Source organism: Crinia signifera, chromosome 3 (genome assembly GCF_055691185.1).
Source record: "Crinia signifera chromosome 3, ASM5569118v1, whole genome shotgun sequence".
Classification (NCBI taxonomy): Eukaryota; Metazoa; Chordata; class Amphibia; order Anura; family Myobatrachidae; genus Crinia; species Crinia signifera.
Genome location: NC_139219.1, coordinates 97,318,379 through 97,342,020, shown reverse-complemented (window position 1 = coordinate 97,342,020; position 23,642 = coordinate 97,318,379). Strand labels below are relative to the sequence as shown.

The window sequence follows — 23,642 nt, the reverse complement described above, 5'->3', positions numbered from 1 at the left end:
ATGCTCAGGGAGTGGGAGCACTTTGGAGCTCTATGAAACGGTCTAGCTGGCTTTGTTGCCTAGCAATGCTTTCATGGGAAAGCTGGTACAGACTGCATTGCATTCGCCTGGTAGGGAACTGGGGGTCTACGCAGACCACGGGGAGATCTGATTTTCCCATAGACCACCAGGAAACAAGTATATGCATTTTTAGAGCTTGAAATACATTTTTACATACACTGTACATATATGTTGTGCCTTTTTACCAGGCTTTACCCCCGCAGCACTGCATATTGGGACATGCAGTCACTGACATTCACAGCCTTACCTGTGGTTTTTCCATTTTGGCTTTTTTTATTTCGGTTATTGCCTCTGCCGGCCCCCCGTTTCCCTTTATAATAGGCATTGTCCCTGGGTGAAAGAGGAGCAGAGGCAATGCTTTCCCCCACCGTGCGGTCACTATCTCCACAGCTCTTCTTGCAGCTTAGTTGACCACACATCAGGTTGCAGTTTTCATTATTATTAATGCTGTCCTGGGCATCTCGGCTTTGAACTGTGATCTCTTCGTTTTTGGTGAATGGCTGGTCTTTATCTCCACTTAGCTTGTTCTCATTCACATCGGAAGCCATTTGAAATGAAATCTGCTCTGTTTCAGCATGACCACTATTCAACAAGCCATCTTCTGTGTTGGATTGTAGGTCTGACAGTGGGGCTTCCTCTGTGTTCATTGTGTTGATTCTTAGATCATCTCAAACCTAAAAAAGTGAAGAGGAGTATAATAATTTATCTTAATCTGACCATGCAAAACAATCACATTGCTGAAACACATCATTCTGTGATACAATATGTGACTTCCTAACAAACCAAACAGATATATTTTAACATTTTCACTTTAAAGATGTTTTTACATGTAATTATCAAGCTAAGGAATATATATATATATATATATATATATATATATATATATATATATATATATATATACACACACATACATATATATATATATATATATATATATATATATATATATATATATTTACACCATGAGGCCAAAACTGCACACACTTACTAAAATAAATGCAGTGCTATGGCTCATATATGTAGTTATATATATATATATATATATATATATACACACACACACACACACACATATATATATATACATACACACACACACACACACACACACGTACGTACATCAAGCTAGCTCGACAGCCATGTCCCTGTCCCGTTCTCGCTTTGCTTGCCTGGAGCTCGGCAGTGGGGATTCACTGTCCCGGCCGCTGAGCGGCGAAAAGGGGGCGTGGCCGCGAGCTGAGGCTGGAAATAGTCGAGCTCCGTCCAGGAGCTCAACTATTTCCGGTTTTCTCGGCAGAACGAGCTTGACTGCTTCTGAAGTCGGGCTCGTTCTGCCGAGAACCCCTGTTCAATTCTGTCGGGGAAGACCGCATTGAATAGGGCCCTGCAGCCATCTCTCCCGTCGGGAGATGGCTGCGGGAGCACGACAGACATTGAATACCCCCCACAGTCTCTAAAAAAAAGGACAATCATTCATAATAGAAGTAATAGTCAAATATGCAGTTAGAAATGGAGGCAACTGCTATTGGCAGAAAGGTCAACACATTCTAATATCTATACTACACACTAGTAAACCCGCTCGAAGCAAATGCTTCAAAAGCTAGTAGATGTAGTTTCCCTTGCTGCCAACAGGTGGCAGTGTTTCAGAGACACGGTTTATATATATATATATATATATATATATATATATATATATATATATATATATATATATATATATATATATATATATATATATATATATATATATATATATATATATATATATATATATATATATATATATATAGCTACACATATACATAGTAGGGAACAGTGGCTCTAAATTGCACACCTCTGTGTAAACCCTTTTATTCTCAGCAGATGGCACCTTTCATTACTGAGGGTGTGCAATTTAGAGCCATTGTTCCTACTATGTATATGTGTAGCAATACACACCTGAGGTTTGAGAATGCCTCATCTAGATTAGCACCCCTCCCCCCACCACCCTCTATGTTTTTAAGCAGGGAACCAGCATGGACTGCACTGAGACAGAGGCATAATTCCAAGTAAGTCCTATTTATTTGTACATAGTGTCAGGAAATTTGGGGTTGGCATCTGGGCTTAGGGGCCCCCGGGCTGCTCTGGCTGGACTGTCTCAGGGCATCACAACTTAAATACACAGTCACTTTTTACATCATGTTTGTTTATTATTTATGTATGCACTCTTTATTTCACATACTCTCTACCTCCAAACATATAGTAGGAACCTCCATACTTATAAATGTTACCACTTTACTATCCCTATTCTTTATTGTGATGCCCTGGGGGGGTCCTTAGCTGGATCATGTTTCGGGGTTCCCTGCATCCCAGTTGGTGACCCCATAGTGTTAGGGACCTGCTCGACAAGAGGTGACCTGGACGATTGGTGGGCAGGCCAATATCACTGGCCAATGATATACCAACAACCTCTTATTATATAATGTAATGATAGCATAGTGCATTTGCACCCCCTCTCTCTGTGTAAATCATTTTTATTCTCAGCAGATGGCACCTTTCATTACTGAGGGTGTGCAATTTAGAGCCACTGTTGCCTCCCTAAAAGAGCCCTCAGGCAATACCAACATATACATCCCACTGCAGGTGGCACTCGGGGAACTTGAAAGAAGAAAACAGAGCCCTGTATTGCTATTGAAAAAAAAGAAAAAGAAGCTTCCATTGTTCTGAAACATCAGCATTTATACAGCCTGAATACATTTATTTTTGCAAACAATTCTTGGAGTGCCACTGTTTTCTCCTTTACCTTCTAGGAGAGGTGCAGCGCCACTTATGATGTCCATTGGAATCATAATTAATAGACATATATTGGATGGACATTCCCAGGTAGTTTTTGGGTTTCAGCTGCTGTCTCCTAAATGGATAGTGATGGTAATTCACTAAGACAATTTTTATGGGAAGGGAATAGAAGGGGCATAAGCGACCAATGGTGTCAGAATATCCAGTAAATATTTAGAATTAATATTAAAAAAAAAAGTACTTCAGGTGAGTGACTAAAAAATTAAGCAATTTTAATAACTAAGTAGTGCACAATATACATAAAATTCTAAATAATTAAGCAGAATAAAAGTAAAAGTTATAAGACAAGAGGCTCTTCGCTTTAAAATGGATTGTCCAATGCGTTTCCTCCTGTCAGACATGATTTACCATACAGCTAGTGGTGATTAGGGTGCAGTAACTTTATTAACATAGATGTATGAGCTCCGAGTGTTCTCTAAATATGCTGTGCTGTTTGTGTGTTCCGTTTACAGCAACTTATGCTCTGTTCAATGATAGTGTGCCCGCTGGATATGTTAAATATTCTATTTTACCTATGCTTCGTTACAGTATCCATTTCTTGTTATAGTATAACCGTATAATTTGTTTCCAAGTCCACTTTTGTTTCACTGCCTCTGGTGGTTCACAATTCTTTTTTCTTGTAGCGTCCATGTGTCTCCATGGTAACGCTTCCAGCAGAGTGGTGGACTTGGTTGAGGACGAAATCGGATGATGTTAGTCATGTGCGCGGCCGTGGCGTAGGTGTGGAGATGCAGGAGCTGACACTGGTGTTTCTCTCTATATGCAAGTGTTATATTGTTGTATTCTTTGTCTTGTAGAAAGGTAATAAATTTACTGAAACGTCGGGTCAGATGCGGTTGTCGGTCATTATTATTTCCTAAATTGTTAATCCATGGAGTGTCATCCTATGGTATCGCATGATATTCACCCTTCTATGCCTTACAGGGCCCTGTATTCTTACCTGATGATTGTAACCCTCAAATATCTGAAATAATCTCATCCAATCCTGTACTGAATTTTATTTTACTTTGTATATACGATGTTATGCCCGTTGGGCAATTTTTCTTAAATATTTTTCGTATACATTTGTGTATTTACTCTTAGCCCCGTATGAACCATTCTTCTTTTTCATAGATAGATAGATAGATAGATAGATAGATAGATAGATAGATAGATAGATAGTGATATGTATAATTATACACACACACACACACACAATTCTAGAAATCTGCATAATCCACATATAAATTGCACATCGGTATTCCATTCGTCCCCTTTTTTGGGCTGTCCATAAAAATTAGACATTTTTGATCCTGTGTATTCAATTGTGGGTGTTTATAAGTCTTTTTTGCTAATGCAGTTTCACTTTTTGTTTGGTTAAAACTGCACTATCGAAAACTGACCAAAAACCTGTCTAAAACTCCTGCAATTTCACCCAAAACTTGTAGATTGGCAAATCATTTCCTTTTCCACCTGCAGAATTTTTTGCATGGTGAAAAACCCCAGCACAAATTGAATACCCCCGTTAGTCACAGACCATGACCACAGAAGTAGAACCCAATATAACCACTGAGTTAATGCACATTACCTAGTAAATCTTTGATACTAAGTGTAAGAGAAGACATGGTGCCCTGTAATGGGGACGGGGACCGGTGGCTGGGACCGGGATTGACAGCAGCATCGGGGACCACAAGCACAGCTGCGGCAGCGGAGGGGGGGCCGCATTGTGGAAGCCACCTCCTCCGCAGAGGTAAGAGCCGCCACTGTAGAAGAGGAAGGCAGTCCAGGTCTTGCTGTAGCTTCAGCAATTCAGGGAGGTGCAGAGTTTGGGCCTGTGAGCCAACAGCAGTACTGGAAATGGAAAGCTGTCAAATGTGGACAGTGTGGAATGTAATCTTATGTGTTGGACTGATGGCATAACTGTCATCTTGAGGGTTTTAATAGCAGAAGGGACATCTTGAGGAGTCTGGTGGCATGGCTTTAAAAACTAATTTGTGACAATAGATATTAATATAGCCCCCTTATTGAGGGGACTACACACAGGGAGATGTCCTGAGCGATACTAGATCACTCAGCAATGTATCAGCGATATGTGCTGAGTGATCGGTCAGGCCCTGTGTTCTCCGTGAGAACACTGGCCCGGACCGATTAACATGCAGTACGCTGGATATTAATAGCACAGTGATCGCTATGCGCAGCCCCTACACAAAGAGCAATGTAGGGGCATTTCCTATCAATCTAGTGAGATCGCTCAGAAAATGCCCCTAAACTGCTACGCGTATAGGCCCCACTAGTGTACAACTGCCCCTTATCTACGAGATAAAACACAGCCACATCTTGGAAGAGTTTAAAACATTTTACATTTTCTCCTGGTGGTTCTTTTAAAGAAAATGTTAAAATATAGCAAGCTAAAAATATACTGTATAAATAATTTTATGTTACTATGGGCAGTATTCAATGAGAATTTTGACGATGTGCAGCACTGCCCGCCACGTTCCGGAGCCTCGCCGGCTCCAGTATTCAACGAGTCAGGGGCTCACTGCCCCTGACCGGTGAATTTTAACTCCTGCGGCGATGCCGCAGGGAGCCTGAGGACGGCGGCATGCAGGGAGATGGAAGTCTCCCTGCCTGCCCCAGAACGTTTGTGGGGGGGAGGTGGGCTCCCCGGGAGCCAGGCAGCACAGGCTGCCCCCCGGGATAGCCAACAGGGGACCGGGTATTCACTACACCCGATCGTGCATATGTAATGATCGGGTGCAGTGAATATATGAATATCTAATGAGTGACTCGGCTCCCGGCCCCCTGCTGGCTGCTCTGTGTAAAAAATAAAAATTTTTTTTTTTTTAATTAAATATATATTCATGTGCTTACAGCACATGAATAAAAATAGCACGCCCCTCCTCAGAATAAAATTCCGGATTTTTTTACACCAAATGTAAAAAACAAAACACTTTATTTTAAAAGTTCACCTTCCACTTCACCATAAAAAGATAGCGATTGCTACTCGGTGAATCATGGCGATAAAAACCTTGAAAGTATTCGCCATCTGGTCATTGAATAGGGTGATTCACCGTTTTAGTCAAAAAAATCGCCTTACAGCACGAAAATAGCAAAAAAATCGCCGTAGAACATGGCGAATCAGCCTCATTGAATACTGCCCTATAATGTGCCAGTCATCACAAAAAGAAGTATAATTATAGAACACATTCTTTACATAATAGAACCGAAACAGGTGTGACTGATTAGGCATTAATTAAACAAAACATAGCATGGCCTGCGTCATGTAAGAATGCCGGAGTGCTCTGTTTGCCCATAATCACAGAAAGCAGAGCTGTAAGGAAATCTTGAGGACTTTAAAAGAGGTAACTGTTCTGTGAGTGTGCATTATTAGATAGACAATGTCTAGATAAAATATAAAAGACTGACATGCAATAGGTAGACAGGGTCAAAAGGTAAACACCTGAAAAGGTCGACATGAGTTTTTCAAATTTTTTGTGTCAGTGTCGACAACTCTCAACATGGACCCCCAATTGGTATAGCACATACCCTCGTATGACTTACTTGATCGCCATATTCTCCATCTATGCTGACATGGATGGAGAAGTAAAAATAAGCTGGTTTAAAAAAATAAATTAAAAAAAAGTTGGAGTAAAACATTTTCATATCCACATTTTGACCCTGTAGGCCTATTCATTGAATGTGTACTATTTGAGGTAGACCTATTGACTGTCTATCCAGACACTGTAGATCTAGTAACCAGAATCACTGTTGGGTACATTTGGCAGGACCTTCAGTGATTCAAGGTCCCATACATTAGCAACCAAGCAAGTGCACATACAGCACCTCAATCGATTGTCAATCGAGTCAATAGTAGAAAATGTAAAGAATGGGCGGTATTACTACCCACCACCTCCTTCTACTCTTGAACTCAATAACAGTACTCTACCACTAGAATGCCCTTTAAGTTATTAGTTAAAAACATTAAATATTTTTAAAAAGCATGTGGGTAAAACTTCCCCCACCCTACCCCTATACCTAACCACCCTCAGCTGTGATACAAATGTCAAACATTCTAGTGTTATGTAAATGTAAAAAAGAAAAAAATGGAACCTGTGCTTACAATCTGGATAGGTACAAGCAAGCATATACACCAATATATGCTAAGTAGAGGAGTAACTTCTTACGCAAAAAAAAAAAAAAAAAAGTGCAGTTGCACATAGCAACCTATAAAATGATATAAAGGGGGGAATTTACTAAAGGAAATTTGTAAAAAATAGGTGTATTTGTATCCAGAAATACACTTATTTTTGACATTTACTATCCCGAAAATACGGCAATTCGTATTGATAACACATCAATACGACTACGAATTGCCGAATTTTCGGTATAGTAAATGTCAAAAATAAGTGTATTTCTGGATACAAATACACCTATTTTTTTTTTTACAAATTTCCTTTAGTAAATTTCCCCCAATGTGTCTATTGCATCCTAGAAAATGATAGACAAAATCATATCATAGCTGAAAACCCCACATCACATGGAGAAAAAAAAATACTCCAACTAGGAAGTAGGCTCCAGGGAGTCCCAGGGGATGCTGGGAGGCCATACACACACCGGACACAAACACAATTCACACACTCACTGCTGCGGCTGAATCCTGACATTTGATGAATAAGATCCTACTTTAGAAGGTGGGTAATTACCACCTAATTAAAACTAATTGGTAACTGACAATTGCTTAATTAGTCCCCTGGAGTGGGGGTGGGGGTATCCACTGGGTATAATGTTTAAACCATGGGTCTTCATACTGTGGCCCTCCAGATGTTGTGAAATTACAAATCCCAGCATGCCTTGCCACAGTTTTGCTATAAGGGAGTGTTAAAACTGTGGCAAGGTATGCTGGGATTTGTAGTTTCACAACATCTGGAGGGCCACAGTTTGAAGACCCATGGTTTAAACATTGCACTGGCTTGCCAGGATTTTGTGGCAAATCAAAATCCCATAAAGCAGCCATGTTTTCCAAGGGATATAGCTGGTAAAAGGACACAGGTTTTACCATGTATTTGGGTCGAAATGTGTTTTTTTATCAGGCAGTCTAATTAGATTGCCCGATAAAAATAAAAAATAAAAAAAACACATTGGTGAAACAATCACATTGGATGTAATGGTACTTGTTTCCTAGAACGGCCACAATCGTGAGTGATCGTGGCTCTTAATTAAGGGACACGATCCTCACGATGTGGCCGATTTTTTACAATTTTTTGACTTTGATTGACAGAAATCGGGTCAATCGGTCGGTCGCGACCAATTAAAATCGGCCGCGATGCGACCGACCGATTGACCCGATTTTTCCATAGACTTCAATGTTAAAAAATCTTTTAACATTGAAATCGGTTGGTCTTGTGCCATTATAATGGCACAAGATGAGATGGACTTGATTAAGTCCATCTCACATAGGGAAAAATGATAAAAAAGGTGAAATGGGCCAATATGACCCATTTCACATTTTTTATGTGCCCGCCATGACCCCACGATAGACGTGAACCCGAAGCGTGGCGAGCGCAGCGAGCCCGCGAGGGGCGGCGGTGCGCGTCCTCCGACCTTTTCATTCCCCTACTATCCACTAGGGCGTGGAGTGAGAATATAATAGTGTGGCGAGCGCAGCGAGCCACCGAGCCCGAAGCGTGGCGAGCGCAGCGAGCCCCGCGAGGGGACGCGTATACCTGTGAAGTGAGACGCGTCCCCTCGCGGGGCTCGCTGCGCTCGCCACGCTTCGGGCTCGGTGGCTCGCTGCGCTCGCCACACTATTATATTCTCACTCCACGCCCTAGTGGATAGTAGGGGAATGAAAAGGTCGGAGGACGCGCACCGCCGCCCCTCGCGGGCTCGCTGCGCTCGCCACGCTTCGGGTTCACGTCTATCGTGGGGTCTAGCACACTTATTAACATTTGGGGGGGCAATTTAAACAAATCTGGTGTAAAAAAAAAAAAAATCGGGTGAAAAATCGGCAGATCGGATCGGTCGCATCGTATGCGACCAAATCGCATGCGATGCGACCGATCCGATTTTTTATCTTACGACCACAACGATCTAAATCGTTGTGGCCGTTCTAGGAAACAAGTACCGATGTAATGACTATCAAATATCCAGAACATTTATCCAATTATTATGCATTTCTATTATAAATATTACAAATCACTTTTAGGAATAGGGAATTGAGACTCATGTTATGAAATCATAATTCAATAAAAAAAAAAAAAAAAAAGATAGATATCAAAGTCAATATACTGCAAAAGTTTCAGGTATCTAATGCAAACCCTCACAGATAAAATAAATACAACTCCTGCTTATGAATTTGTATTTCCATTTATCGCTATGAACTATACAAAAAGAAAATAAGCAAACATGTGTCTGATATATAAATAACAGTATGCAAAAGAGATATCAATAAAAACACCTCCAGCAGCCAGTGCTGATGTATGTATGCATGGCTATTTGTTAGACAAATATAGGTCTCCAGTGGTGTTTGTGAAACTAAACACTGCACACAGTGCATCATCCATTACTATGATGAAAGAAAATACCATATGAAAGGTGTGCAAATAGGATCTTAATACCTACCGGTAAATCCTTTTCACAAAGTTCATATGGTATACTGGGTTCTCAATACCTTGGGGAAGAAGAGGAGACAGGCACATAGAACTCTTTACAGTGGGTACGGCTCCCCCCCCCCCCCTCCCCCTCTACATCCTCAGTTAAGGAAAAACTGTGCCCAAGGAGAATGAACATATGTGAGGTAAGGATATAAGTATATGTGAGTGCGGGGAGATTCATACCAGCACACCCTTAAACATTTACAACTGGTGGCTCGCTACACTATTCTATTCTCAACTCCACGCCGACGTGGATAGTGGGGGTATGAAAAGGTCGGAGGACGCGTACCGCTGCGCTCGCCACGCTTCGGGTTCACGTTCATCGCGGGGTGGCGTCTAGTACTTTTGGGGGGACATTTTGATGTTCAGGGGTGTTTTTGGCCCATTTACCATTGTTCCCTATGATAATTTGGGTAAATTGATCCATTTCACATTGTTTCCTATGGGAAATCGGGGTCATCACGGGTAAATTGAGGCATTTAACATTGTTCTCTATGGGGAAATCGCGATGGCCCCGATTTTACCCCCGATGCCCGCGATTATGATCGTTGTGGCCGTGCTAGGAAACAAGTACCAAAAAATCAAATGAAAAAGAAAAAGTGAAGAAGATTAGGGTATAACGCTTGCCTCCTAGCTAGTCTTAAGCCCCGTACACACGAGGGAGATATATGGCTCAGCCATATATTGCTGAGCAATATATGGCTGAGCCATATATTGCTCAGTTTCTCCTTTTCATCAGCGACCAGAGATGGTCGCTGATGAAAGGGAACCTCTGCCAGCGGTGCCGCAGAGGTAATCAGCCAGTCGCAGGAGCAAGCTCCTGCGACCAGCGATTAGAATGGGGCTGAAAACGGGAGCACGCACACTCCCATCACTGGCAATATTTCCCATATTTCCAGAAATTTCAGCCCCTGTGTACACAGCATTAGAATGGTCGAGATCTGACACGGTTAAACAATGGGTACAAGTTGAAAAACAAGCCCTCCCAATCCCTATTTCTATAGCCCCATGGCTCCCCGTCTCACCTAGGTCTTCCCATCCCACCATTGGGCCCATGTTAACATGCTGGAGTTCTAGGAGAAAGAACCCTTCTATTTCCTCTAAGAACTCCCCTTATCTGTCTTTCCTGGCAAACACCCATTTCCCTCCAGGATTGGACCTCAGGGCCTTCCACTGCTGGCTGGAGAGGGGCCTTTTTAGGATCGGACAGTTGGTGAGCAAGGGAACAATCGCATCCTTCAATGACCTACAAAGTGGATGGAATCTACCCCATACTGAATACTGGCGATATCTTCAGGTACACCACTTCCTCAAGTCGCTGGGTCATTCCAGCGACCCTCAGACCCCGACACCTTTTGAACTTCTGTGTAATGGCCGCTCAGCTTCCAACGAATCTATTTCCCTGATATACAATCTTCTCTCTGAAGATGCAAGCCCCGGTCTTCCGCACTTTACTAAAACATGAGACTTGGAACTAGGGGAAGAAGTGGGGGGAAAACAATTGGGGTAATATATTTAGCCTGGCTCATGCCTGCTCCCCCAGTGTGGGGGTATAGATGCCCTGACGTACTTTCCAAAATGGGGGTTGGTGTACCTGACCTCTGCTGGCGCTGCTCTAATGCTCCTGGCAACCCACTCCATATATGGTGGCAATGCTCATTCCTCCGCCCATTTTGGTCAGAAGTCCTTAAACTTTATGCTGTAATTATAGGTGAACCTGTCCCTGGGTGTAACGATCGGTTTTGGCTATTTCACCTGTCCTCTGCCCCGATCGCAAGTTACAAGAAATCCTGCTCTGTCACTTAAATAATGCAGCTAAGGCAGTCAATCCAATACGTTGGCGATCCTCCTCTCATCTAAAGATCCACGACTGGCTTACTAGAGTAGATTCTTACAGGGAAATATAAGACATTGGTCTTGGTTCCGCTAGATGGATTTCAAAGATTCAAGAACTTTCAAAGACATCATTACGTCCCCCCCCAGCCCATTTGAGAAACAAAGAACCTTCCGACCCCAGCTCTTTTTGGTTTGGATGCAGACTTCTATGTGCCCAGCTTGGCTTACCTATGCTCCAATAAGATTATACCTCCATTCTTGCACTATAATACCTAACTATGATATGATAACCCCTAATAGGATTCGGCCAAGATGTAATTCAATGTGAATACCGGCGACGTGCAGCGAATCCTGTATAGGATTCGCTGCACATTCGCCACTGGTCGCCGCGTTCCGGAGCCTCGCCGGCTCCGGTATTCAACGAGTCAGGGGCTCGCTGCCCCTGACGGCGAATATGAGTCCTGCGGCGAACGCCGCAGGGAGCCTGAGTACGGTGGCAGGCAGGGAGATGGAAGTCTCCCTGCCTGCCCCAGAGCGTATGTGGGGGGAGGTGGGCTCCCCGGGTGCCAGGCAGCACAGGCTGCCCCCCGGGGGTGCCAGCAGGGGACCGGGTATATTCACTACACCCGATCATGCATATGTAACGATCGGGTGCAGTGAATATATGAATATCTAATGAGCGGCTCGGCTCCGGCGCTCCCTGCTGGCTGGTCATTGTAAACAAAAGAGTGCTTCACTGAAGATCGGACCACCATATTTATGGACTTTTATTAATCTAGGCGCCATTTCCACAACTGGGTGTTATATGGTTATTGGGGTCCCTTATCCCTCTGGGGACATTGTGGTAAAGGCTGCCGAACCAATTTTTTGACTAATAAGGTTAATTTAATTGTACGAAGAGCGCGAGTTGGAATATTGGGTATATATATATATATATATATATATATATATATATATATATATATATATATATATATATATATTTTTTTTTTTTTTTTTTATTAAATATATATTCATGTGCTTACAGCACATGATTAAAAATAGCATGCCCCTCCTCAGAATAAAATTCCTGATTTTTTGACACCAAATGTAAAAAACAAAACACTTTATTTTAAAAGTTCACATTCCACTTCACCTTAAAGCGATTGCTACTCGGTGAATCATGGCGAAAAAAACCTTGAAATGTATTCGCCATCTGGTCATTGAATAGGGTGATTCACCGTTTTTGTCAAAAATTCACCTTACAGCACAAAATCGCCATAAAAACCTGGCGAATCAGCCTCATTGAATACCGCCTATTGTATATACATAGCACACCTCATACACTTACGCATTGGTCAAATACATACACTACAACACACACAACCACATACACTACAACACACACACACAAACACACACACACACAGTACAACACACACAAACACACAGAACACATAAAAAAATAATTTGCCATTTATTTAACAGCAGGGGCGGATTGGGAATTAAAACCAGCCCGGGAAAAATCTTGAAGCAGCCCTAAGAGGGGGGGGGGGGGGGGGGGGGGGGGGGGGGAGTGTTGTTGCGCGAATTTTTAGGGGGTGTGGCCTATCAATATGGGGGTGTGGCCTATTCCAACAAGGCCACGCCCAATTTTTGCCGCTGTGAGGGCATGGCTAGTGGCTCTCTTAGCTGCTGGCTATGTCCCCAGCCCCTCAGGCTGCAGAATAGGCGCATGCGTACAGCGTTTATTCTACAGCCTGTGGGGCTGGGGAGATAGAGATGGGGGGGGGGGGGTGACAGGGGGTCTCCCAACACAGTAGAGTGGCAGGGTGGAAGAGGATGCAGGGAGGGAGGGGGGGATGGAGGGTGCCGTAGAATGCTGGGAGGGGAGATGCAGAGTGGCTGAGAACGAAGGGAGTGAGGACTTACACAGGGTGGCACAGGACGCAGAGTGTGAGGGGGCATGGTGGCACAGGATGCAGGGTAGGAGGGGGGATGCAGAGTGGCAGGGGATGCAGGGAGGGGAGTCACAAAGTGGTGGAGGAGACAGTGATGCCCATTATAGATATGCCATACACCGTGATGCCCATTATACATATGCCACACATCCTGATGCCATTATACATATGCCGCACACCGTGATGCCCATTATACATATGCCGCACACCCTGATGCCCATTATACATATGCCGCACACCGTGATGCCCATTATACATATGCCGCACACCCTGATGCCCATTATACATATGCCGCACACCGTGATGCCCATTATACATATGCCACACATCCTGATGCCATTATACATATGCCGCACACCGTGATGCCCATTATACATATGCCGCACACCCTGATGCCCATTATAGATATCCCGCACACCCTGATGCCATTATACATATGCCGCACATCCTGATGCCATTATACATATGCCGCACACCGTGATGCCCATTATACATATGCCGCACACCGTGATGCCCATTATACATATGCCGCACACCGTGATGCCCATTATACATATGCCTCACACCGTGATGCCCATTATACATATGCCGCACACCCTGATGCCATTATACATATGCCGCACACCGTGATGCCCATTATACATATGCCGCACACCGTGATGCTCCATTATACATTTGTCGCACACCGTGATGCCCATTATACATATGCCGCACACCGTGATGCCCATTATACATATGCCGCACACCATGATTCCATTATACATATGCCGCACACCGTGATGCCCATTATACATATGCCACACACCGTGATGCCCATTATACATATGCCACACACCCTGATGCCATTATACATATGCCGCACACCCTGATGCCATTATACATATGCCGCACACCCTGATGCCATTATACATATGCCGCACACCCTGATGCCATTATACATATGCCGCACACCCTGATGCCATTATACATATGCCGCACACCCTGATGCCATTATACATATGCCGCACACCCTGATGCCATTATACATATGCCGCACACCCTGATGCCATTATACATATGCCGCACACCCTGATGCCATTATACATATGCCGCACACCCTGATGCCATTATACATATGTCGCACACCCTGATGCCATTATACATATGCCGCACACCCTGATGCCATTATACATATGCCGCACACCCTGATGCCATTATACATATGCCGCACACCGTGATGCCATTATACATATGCCGCACACCCTGATGCCATTATACATATGCCGCACACCCTGATGCCATTATACATATGCCGCACACCCTGATGCCATTATACATATGCCGCACACCCTGATGCCATTATACATATGCCGCACACCCTGATGCCATTATACATATGCCGCACACCCTGATGCCATTATACATATGCCGCACACCCTGATGCCATTATACATATGCCGCACACCCTGATGCCATTATACATATGCCGCACACCCTGATGCCATTATACATATGCCGCACACCCTGATGCCATTATACATATGCCGCACACCCTGATGCCATTATACATATGCCGCACACCCTGATGCCATTATACATATGCCGCACACCCTGATGCCATTATACATATGCCGCACACCCTGATGCCATTATACATATGCCGCACACCCTGATGCCATTATACATATGCCGCACACCCTGATGCCATTATACATATGCCGCACACCCTGATGCCATTATACATATGCCGCACACCCTGATGCCATTATACATATGTCGCACACCCTGATGCCCATTATACATATGCCGCACACCGTGATGCCCATTATACTTGTGCCGCACACCGTGATGCCCATTATACATATGCCACACGCCGTGATGCCCATTATACATATGCCGCACACCCTGATGCCCATTATACATATGCCCACACCGTGATGTCCATTATACATATGCCCCACACCGTGATGTCCATTATACATATGCCCCACACAGAGATGTCCATTATACATATGCCACACACCGTGAAACTCCATTATACATATGCCACACACCATGATGGCCATTATACATATGCCACACGCCATGATGCCCATTATACATATGCCGCACACTGTGATGCCCATTATACATATGCCACACCGTGATGCTCCATTATACATATGCCACACGCCGTGATGCCCATTATACATATGCCGCACGCCCTGATGCCCATTATACATATGCCACACACCGTGATGCCCATTACACATATGCCCCACACCGTGATGTCCATTATACATATGCCGCACACCCTGATGCCATTATACATATGTCGCACACCGTGATGCCCATTATACATATGCCGCACACCCTGATGCCATTATACATATGTCGCACACCGTGATGCCCTTATACATATGCCCACACCCTGATGCCATTACACATATGCCCCACACCGTGATGTCCATTATACATATGCCGCACACCCTGATGCCATTATACATATGTCGCACACCGTGATGCCCATTATACATATGCCGCACACCCTGATGCCATTATACATATGTCGCACACCGTGATGCCCTTATACATATGCCGCACACCCTGATGCCATTATACATATGCCGCACACCGTGATGCCCATTATACTTGTGCCGCACACCGTGATGCCCATTATACATATGCCACACACACGTGATGCCCATTATACATATGCCTCACACCGTGATGTCCATTATACATATGCCACACACCGTGATACTCCATTATACATATGCCACACGCCGTGATGCCCATTATACATATGCCGCACACTGTGATGCCCATTATACATATGCCCACACCGTGATGTCCATTATACATATGCCCCACACCGTGATGTCCATTATACATATGCCCCACACAGAGATGTCCATTATACATATGCCACACACCGTGATACTCCATTATACATATGCCACACGCCGTGATGCCCATTATACATATGCCGCACACTGTGATGCCCATTTTACATATGCCACACCGTGATGCTCCATTATACTTATGCCACACGCCGTGCTGCCCAGTATACATATGCCGCACACCCTGATGCCCATTATACATATGCCCACACCGTGATGTCCATTATACATATGCCCCACACCGTGATGTCCATTATACATATGCCACACACAGATGCCCATTATTTATCTGGCCCACACCGAGATGCCCATTATACATCTGGCCCACACCGAGATGCCCATTATACATCTGGCCCACACCGAGATGCCCATTATACATCTGCCACTTCATCTACTTCTTCCTTTCATTAGATGTGTGCTCCCGTGTAGCTCCGCCCCCTTCCACTCGTGTAGCCCCGCCCCTCAACTCCGTGTTGCTCCGCCCCCTTTCCAGTCCCTGCTGTCATGACTGATGACACATGAAAGTGGGTTGGAAGCCAGGGAGAGAGCTCTGTGCTGCCGGCGCTGCTGCCTCTAATGTAGTGTGACAGTGTACTGGCAGCCGGCAGCTACAGAGAGTCTGAGGACAGAAGCGGCCGGGGATGTACAGCAGGGAGAGAGCCTCCGTGCGCAACCATCCTCACAGTGAGTGCTTGCCACACACAGAACCGCGGGAGCAGCTGCGTGCGGTCGCACATGCGCACCAGCACTCCCGCGGCCATTTTTATTTCTGTAATAGCCGAGGCTGCCCGCAGCCATATTTGTTTGGTGCACAGTGCTGCGGCCACGGCCGCCCGTTAACCGCAGAGATGGCGGTCTGCGGCCCCGCCAATGGGGTGAGCGGCCTTTTAGTGACTATTAGGGGCCGGCCCACCGGGAAATGGCCCGGTTTCCCGGTGGTCCAATCCGCCCCTGTTTAACAGTCTGTATCGGCAAATAAAAACTGTACCTAATGTACTGTCTTTTTTTCCATTATCCGTCTCTCCAGTCCTCCAGCCTGTCACTGCGCTCCCCAGCCGGTTGCACTGTGAAATCTTTGTACTGGCCAATGCACCAGTTGATCAATACAAAGTGGGTGCACTGCACTCACCCTGTTAGTCAGTTAGATGTTAGGCACTGCTCTGCCTTAAGGGTTTCCCAGACTCTTTTGATTCATAGATAATGTTTGGTCGATGGGCATGAGCACTGCATGTATTTGTTTGAATGTTATGAGTGTAAGAAGTTGAAGAATAAGACGGAGATGAAGATTTGTCATGTTATAGTGTACAATTTACTCAATAAATCGTGAAATAAATATGTGTACATAGAAGTACAATCAAGAAATGAAAGTAGGATTAAAAAATAAATTCTGATTCAAATTGATAATTGATTGGATGGGGGTGGGTTGCAAAACAAATTTATATTTGGAGGGGGTATCGATATTGTGGGCATAATTGGGGTTTGGTACACCTACAGGGGGTCCCCAGTTGATGAGACATTTTCACTACAGTGTCACCGTAGGGGGATTTCCAATTGGAGTTCAGGTGGTCTTTTAGGGACCCCTTTACAATCCTGTTGGTCTCTTCTCCTGGAGCCTACGGTCTCCCTCAGTAATTGACTATCATTAAGGGAGACCGAAGGCTCAAGGAGAAGAGACCTACAGGATTGTAAAGGGTCCCTAAAAGACCACCTGGACCCCAATTGGGAATCCCGCTATGGTGACACTGTGACTGTGACACTGTAGTGAAAATCCCATCAATTGAGGACCCCTGTAGGTGTACCAAACACCAATTATGCCCACAATATCCATACCCCCCCCCACCTATAGATTTGTTTCGCAACCCACCCCCATCCAAACAATTATTAGTTTGAATCAGAACTTATTTTTTAATCCTACTTTCATTTCTTGATTGTACTTCTATGTACACTTATATTTTTTCACGATTTATTGAGTAAATTGTACACTTTAACATGGCAAATCTTAATCTCAGTCTTATTCTTCAACTTCTTACACTCCAAACCTTATCAATGCACCCATTTATGATTGCGATGGCTGGATCGGTGGATTGGCCCGGCGGGTGTAGGGAACAATTTGGCCCATTGCACCCGTTCCCAATGGTGCATTGCAGTGGTGCGGGTAGCATGCGTTGCTTCATGATGGCATGTGGCCAGGCCTGCGGACCCGCTTCCACACTCAGGGGCTGCCCCACTGTTTGGTAGAGACGCCCGGTGCATGTGCTTTACAGATTTTCAGACCTCAGAGACTGCTGCAGGCAGGATCGGTGAGGGGAGCAGCAGTGGCAGGGAGCGGTTCATTTTTTATTAATTATGGCACGGTAAGTAACACCCACCCCGGTCTCCACGCACTCAGCGCCTGTAATTACACACCCTAGAAACTGTACCATTGAAAGTAAAGAAATGGAGGTGTGGCCATGCCCGCTTTCCCGTGGCCACATCCCTTTCTGATTTTGTACCGATTTCTGACCCTCAGATGTTGGAGGGTATGTCCTGGTGCTAAATCTCAGGAGTGGATGTGGAATTCATCAACACATACAAGTTTTCCACTCAGGAGCGTTGTGTTTCAAACAACAACACCACACCTGATTTCATTGCCATCATTGAGTATTAATGCAAACACATTCTAACATTATGGCGGAATTTTTAACAAATTACAATCTTAGGTCTTTGGCACAGCATACTGTAAGATGGCATTTTTCCGCAATTTTGGAAATAAAAAAACCCTAAGGTTTTCCCGGGCAATGCCGGGCGGGTCAGCTAGTAGACAATAAATAATAAACTGTTGAATACTATATACTTTTATACAAAATTGCTGTGGCACATAATTCTGATATGTATCTTTATACAAATATCCCCCCAACTTTTCTTATGTTTCAAAATACAGGTACCAGTTTAAATTTAGGTGAAAATATTAAATACCATCCTCATATCTCTTTAAGTGTACAGTATATATCAAGTCCATCTACATACTTGTGGTTGTGGTGGTGATATCCGCTCTCAACAGTTCCTCTGTTCTCGCCTTTATCAGCAGATCATCCAGGTATGGGATAACATTTACCCTTTGATCCCTTAGCAAGGACAAAATTTCCGCCATCACCTTGGTAAAGATGTGCGGAGCTGTGGACAGGCCGAAAGGCAAGGCTTGTAACTGAAAATGTTCGATTGCGAACCTGAGGTAATGTAAGCCTGGTGCAGTTGCCATATGGGAATGTGAAGGTATGCATCCTTCACGTCCAAGGACACTAGGAACTCCTCTTCTTCGAGGCCATCCACAACCAACGTCAGAGACTCTATCCTGAACTTGAACACCCTTAAAAGGGGTTCAATGATTTCAGGTTGAGGATGGGTCTCACGAGTCGTCCGGCTTCGGTACCACGAACAGGGTGGATTAATACCCTTTTCCCTGTTCCTGAACAGGTATTATAACCTGAGAGTCCTGCAGCTTCTGTACAGCTTGCCTGAGGACCAGCTGATCTCTTGCCGCAGCTGGGAGTCCAGACTGAAAGAATCTGTGCGACGGCAACCTGTCAAACTCCAGCTTGTAGCCGTGCAAAATAAGACCCCTGACCCATGGACTGAGGCAGGAATCCTCCCACACCTGGCTGAAAAAGACAGCCGTGCCCCACCGCGAGTAGATCTCGTGGTGGGTGTAGCCCTTCATGCTGAGGGCTTTTGAGGCTCTGTGCCTGAGCTGCGGTCTGGAGGTGCAGAGGACCCAGACTTTCTGAGTTTACTATGCATGCCTCTGTTAGCATTTGAGCCACCTCTCACCTTAGGGTGAAATTTGCCGGTGCTGACTCTGGGCTGAGAAGGGCTATCTGGGCTGGCTAGAGACGGGAGAAAAGTGGATTTCCCGGCTGTAGCCTTAGAATTCAACTCATCTAGTTCATTACCAAACAGGCGTTCTCCTGTGAACGGAAGGTTCTCCACACTACGCTTGGAGTCAGCAACCCACTGACGCAGGCACAGAGCCCTGCGGGCGGAAACCGCCATGGCTGAGTTACGCACATTAATAGCGCCCACCTTCTTTTGTGCGTCACAAAGCACCTTAGCCACATCTTGTATGTGACGGAGTGAATCAGCCACCTGGGCCGTGGACATATCGCCCAGCAATCCCTCTTGGATTTGGGTCGCCCAGGTATGAATGGACTTTGCCATCCAGCAACTAGCAAGTACTGGGGGCGCAAAGCCGCCCCACTGGCCGTATACATAGACTTGAGAGTACCGTCTAGTTTTTTATCCAATGAATCCTTAAGTGTAGAAGTCCCGGGCACTGAGAGTACCATCTTTTTTGACAAACGGGACATGGAAGCATCTACAACTGGAGGCTCCTCCCACACCCACCTGCATCAAAGAGGAAAGTGGACTTGAAGCGTTTGACACTTGAAATCTCTTTTCAGGATTTTTACAAGCCGATTTGAAAGCATCTTCCAAACCAGAGGCAGTGTAAAGCATCCAGTGTGGACAGGGGGCTGTGCGGTTCCCATGCAGGGACACCGCTGTCGCCTCCATCATGCCGCACATCATTTGGAGTACCCCACTAGAGGGGACACCGGGTAACACTCACCGCAGACGTCTTCGGGCTGAGCCAGGGGTATGCAGCAAGCTGGGGGTGTGAAGCGGGGACAGTTTAGTACCTTGAAAGGACAGCAACTGTAACCCTCCCGAGGCTTCCCATGAAGCAGGGAGCTGTTTAGTCCAAAACAGGCTCCCCAAAATAACAAACAAAATGAAATGAAGAAAAACTCTCTTCAGGAGCTCTGTAAGTGCAGCCTCTCCGAGGGCACATTTTTCTAAACTGAGGATGTGGAAGAGGAAGTAGAGGGGAGGAGCCAGTACACCCACTGTAAAGAGTTCTATCTGCCTGTCTCCTGCAGAGGACCTCTTCTTCCCCAATGTATTGAGAACCCAGCAAACCATATGAATGATAGTGAAAACCAACAGCATCCTTAACATAGCAGACTGACTCTTATGTACCAAGCTTTTTAAAGTTTGACCTTGTTGGTTAACGTCATCTTCGGATGGTACTGCTTTATGCCTACGTAGCCATTCTCACAGTAGAGGGATCTTACGATCCCTCTCATACAGTCTCCAACCAGTTCCAGTAACTGACATTGCATTCATGCGCAGTGTAAAGGGCCCCATACCTCAGCAATTAATTGTGACAATTTTCAGATATGGAGATGATTGCCACAATTAATTTTAGATGTGTGGGCTCCCCCTTTTGGCAATCCCAATCAAAATTGCCAATCGATTGCTTAATCAGGTTTTTAAACATGTTTAATAATCTGGTATTATCTGCAGATCTTTTTTATATGTGTGGGCATTCCCAATTGGTCTTCTTCATCTATTTACATTATGAACAGCTGAAATGACAATCGATTGGGCAATTTCCAGATATGAAGATGCAATCTTTAGATGGAAAAATCTGCCGATCGCTGAAATAAATCTGTAATGTGTGGGCAAAGTCAGATAGATTGTAAAATCCATTTATCTGGCCAAAAAATCCCTGTATCTGGAAATCCATAAATTGTGATTGCTGATGTATGATAGCAGTCTTTCGAAAATGTGAAAGGTTCCTCAGATGTGCTCAAGAAGCAACTGACAAAGACAGCGGTTCTGTTAACCACTGTCACTGCAAGTTAATTTGTGTAGATGGCCGGTATAGTACTGTTATCATTTTTCATTTCTGTATGACTAAGAGCACTAAGCACGGAAAAATAGGAGAACAAACTAAAAATAATTAACTATATAAATTGATACTTCTTTCCAAAGGCATCAGATACAAGGTACCCAGGCCTGGTGAAAGAGATATGATGGTAGCAAAGTGTGCTCCAGTTTTCTGGTGCATTATTAGAGCTGGTTTGAGGGAACTGGAAGAATAATACCCCTTTCAGACAGAAATTGAAATTCCCAGGTAAAGCAGTTCCATCCGGGAATTTCCTTACATACACGGGTCCTTTTTCTGTGTGAAAGGGTCAGTTTGGAACTCTGGGTCTCCGACCTTGTAAATGGCCAGGGTCAGAGACCCAGAGATCCGGGTTGACCCTTTTACACAGGCGAAAACTGTGCAATTGAGAAAATTACGGTGTCTAAATTTTAGAATCAGCGATTTGCTCTCCTGTGAGAAGAGGGTCTAATAGCGCGCGTCCGAATAACCCGGCGCTTCAAATGCCAGATAATTGCCAGGTTATTCGGCCACAGTTGTCTGAAAGCGGTATTAGAGTCCCATTTATGTGCATGCACCACCTGTTTTCCCAAAGTTGCAAGCACAGATTAGTAGCCAATAAAATGGTGTAGCACTAAGGCCTTCTAATTCCGAAGTAATGCTAATCTCATTGTAGAAAAAGAAAGCTATTTTATCGTGAAACTACAAAGTTGTGACAGGACAACCTCATTCCCCTATTGACTCCCATGTTACAGAGAATGCATGTATCTCAGCGTTTAAACAAATGCCTGTAAAATTTTTCCCTTAAGGTCAGATTCAATTAGCAGTGGTCAATTACCATGGTCTAACTGATCTGCCAAGGCTATTCCATTAGCGTCCATGGCAGCCTGCAGGCTGCAATTACTGCAGACTTTTGTTCAAGCCTGAGGAGGGCTTAGAGAGAAATCTGTTTAAAAGCCTTGATCACGGGTGCCACAATTTACTTGTATTTATGCAATTGTAATCTCTCTTTCCCTCTCCATATGTTTTTATGTATACGTATAAAACTGCAAAAGTTAGAAACCAGAGGTCTACATAGATTACTGTGAATAGAAATGCAGTCACTAGACATAAGTAGACATTGCCCACAGGGCCGGCGCCACCACTAGGCAGGACTAGGCATTTGCCTAGGGCGCTGGCCACTGGAGGGCGGTATTGAGCCGCCAAGGTACCATAGAGAGGTACCAGAAAGCAGTGAGCGGGGAGCAGGTAAGACTGTCATCCTCCCTCTCCCCTCCCCGACCCCCATCCCGCCCGTTAATCAACGCTGCCCGCTCCCTGCTTGGGGGATTTCAGCGCGGCAGTATCGCCCGCACCCCCCCCCCCCCTCCGTGCCGCATCACATTGCTATCGCACCCTCCCCCCGTGCCGCATCACAGTATTATAGCAACCCCCCCACCCCCGTGCCGCATCGCGGGCGGCGGGCAGTGCGGGGGGCTTTGCCTGGGGGCGGGCGGGGGAGCTTTGCCTGGGGCGGGCGGGGAGCTTGCACCGGCCCTGATTGCCCATAGGGTGATGTCACAAAGAAATCTGTCTGCTTCCTTTTTCCCCTGCAGCTCTTTGGAGAAATATAACGCTTACTGAAATTAAAGTTTGCCAATGGGCTGTCAGATGGGGCAGAATTTCTGCTCTGACAGATGTTAAATTCTTGCAAAACAAATTTGCATATGTTTGACTGGTTGCTTCGCATGTGCATGCACTGGCTGCATGCACCCTCTGCGAATAGTGGGAT

The 23,642-nt window shown here is 45.0% G+C and overlaps 1 protein-coding gene across 2 annotated transcripts in view; it reads right to left on the bottom strand.

Moving 5' to 3' along the window:
• CNST (consortin, connexin sorting protein) overlaps positions 1-23,642 on the bottom strand; it is a 139,069-nt gene that overhangs the window by 96,399 nt on the left and 19,028 nt on the right. For both annotated transcript variants that reach the window (XM_083176248.1, XM_083176249.1), the window contains one exon: positions 308-734. In XM_083176248.1, the coding sequence (XP_083032374.1) occupies positions 308-707 (400 nt within the window). In that variant the 5' untranslated portion in view covers positions 708-734. The remainder of the gene's footprint in view (positions 1-307; positions 735-23,642) is intronic.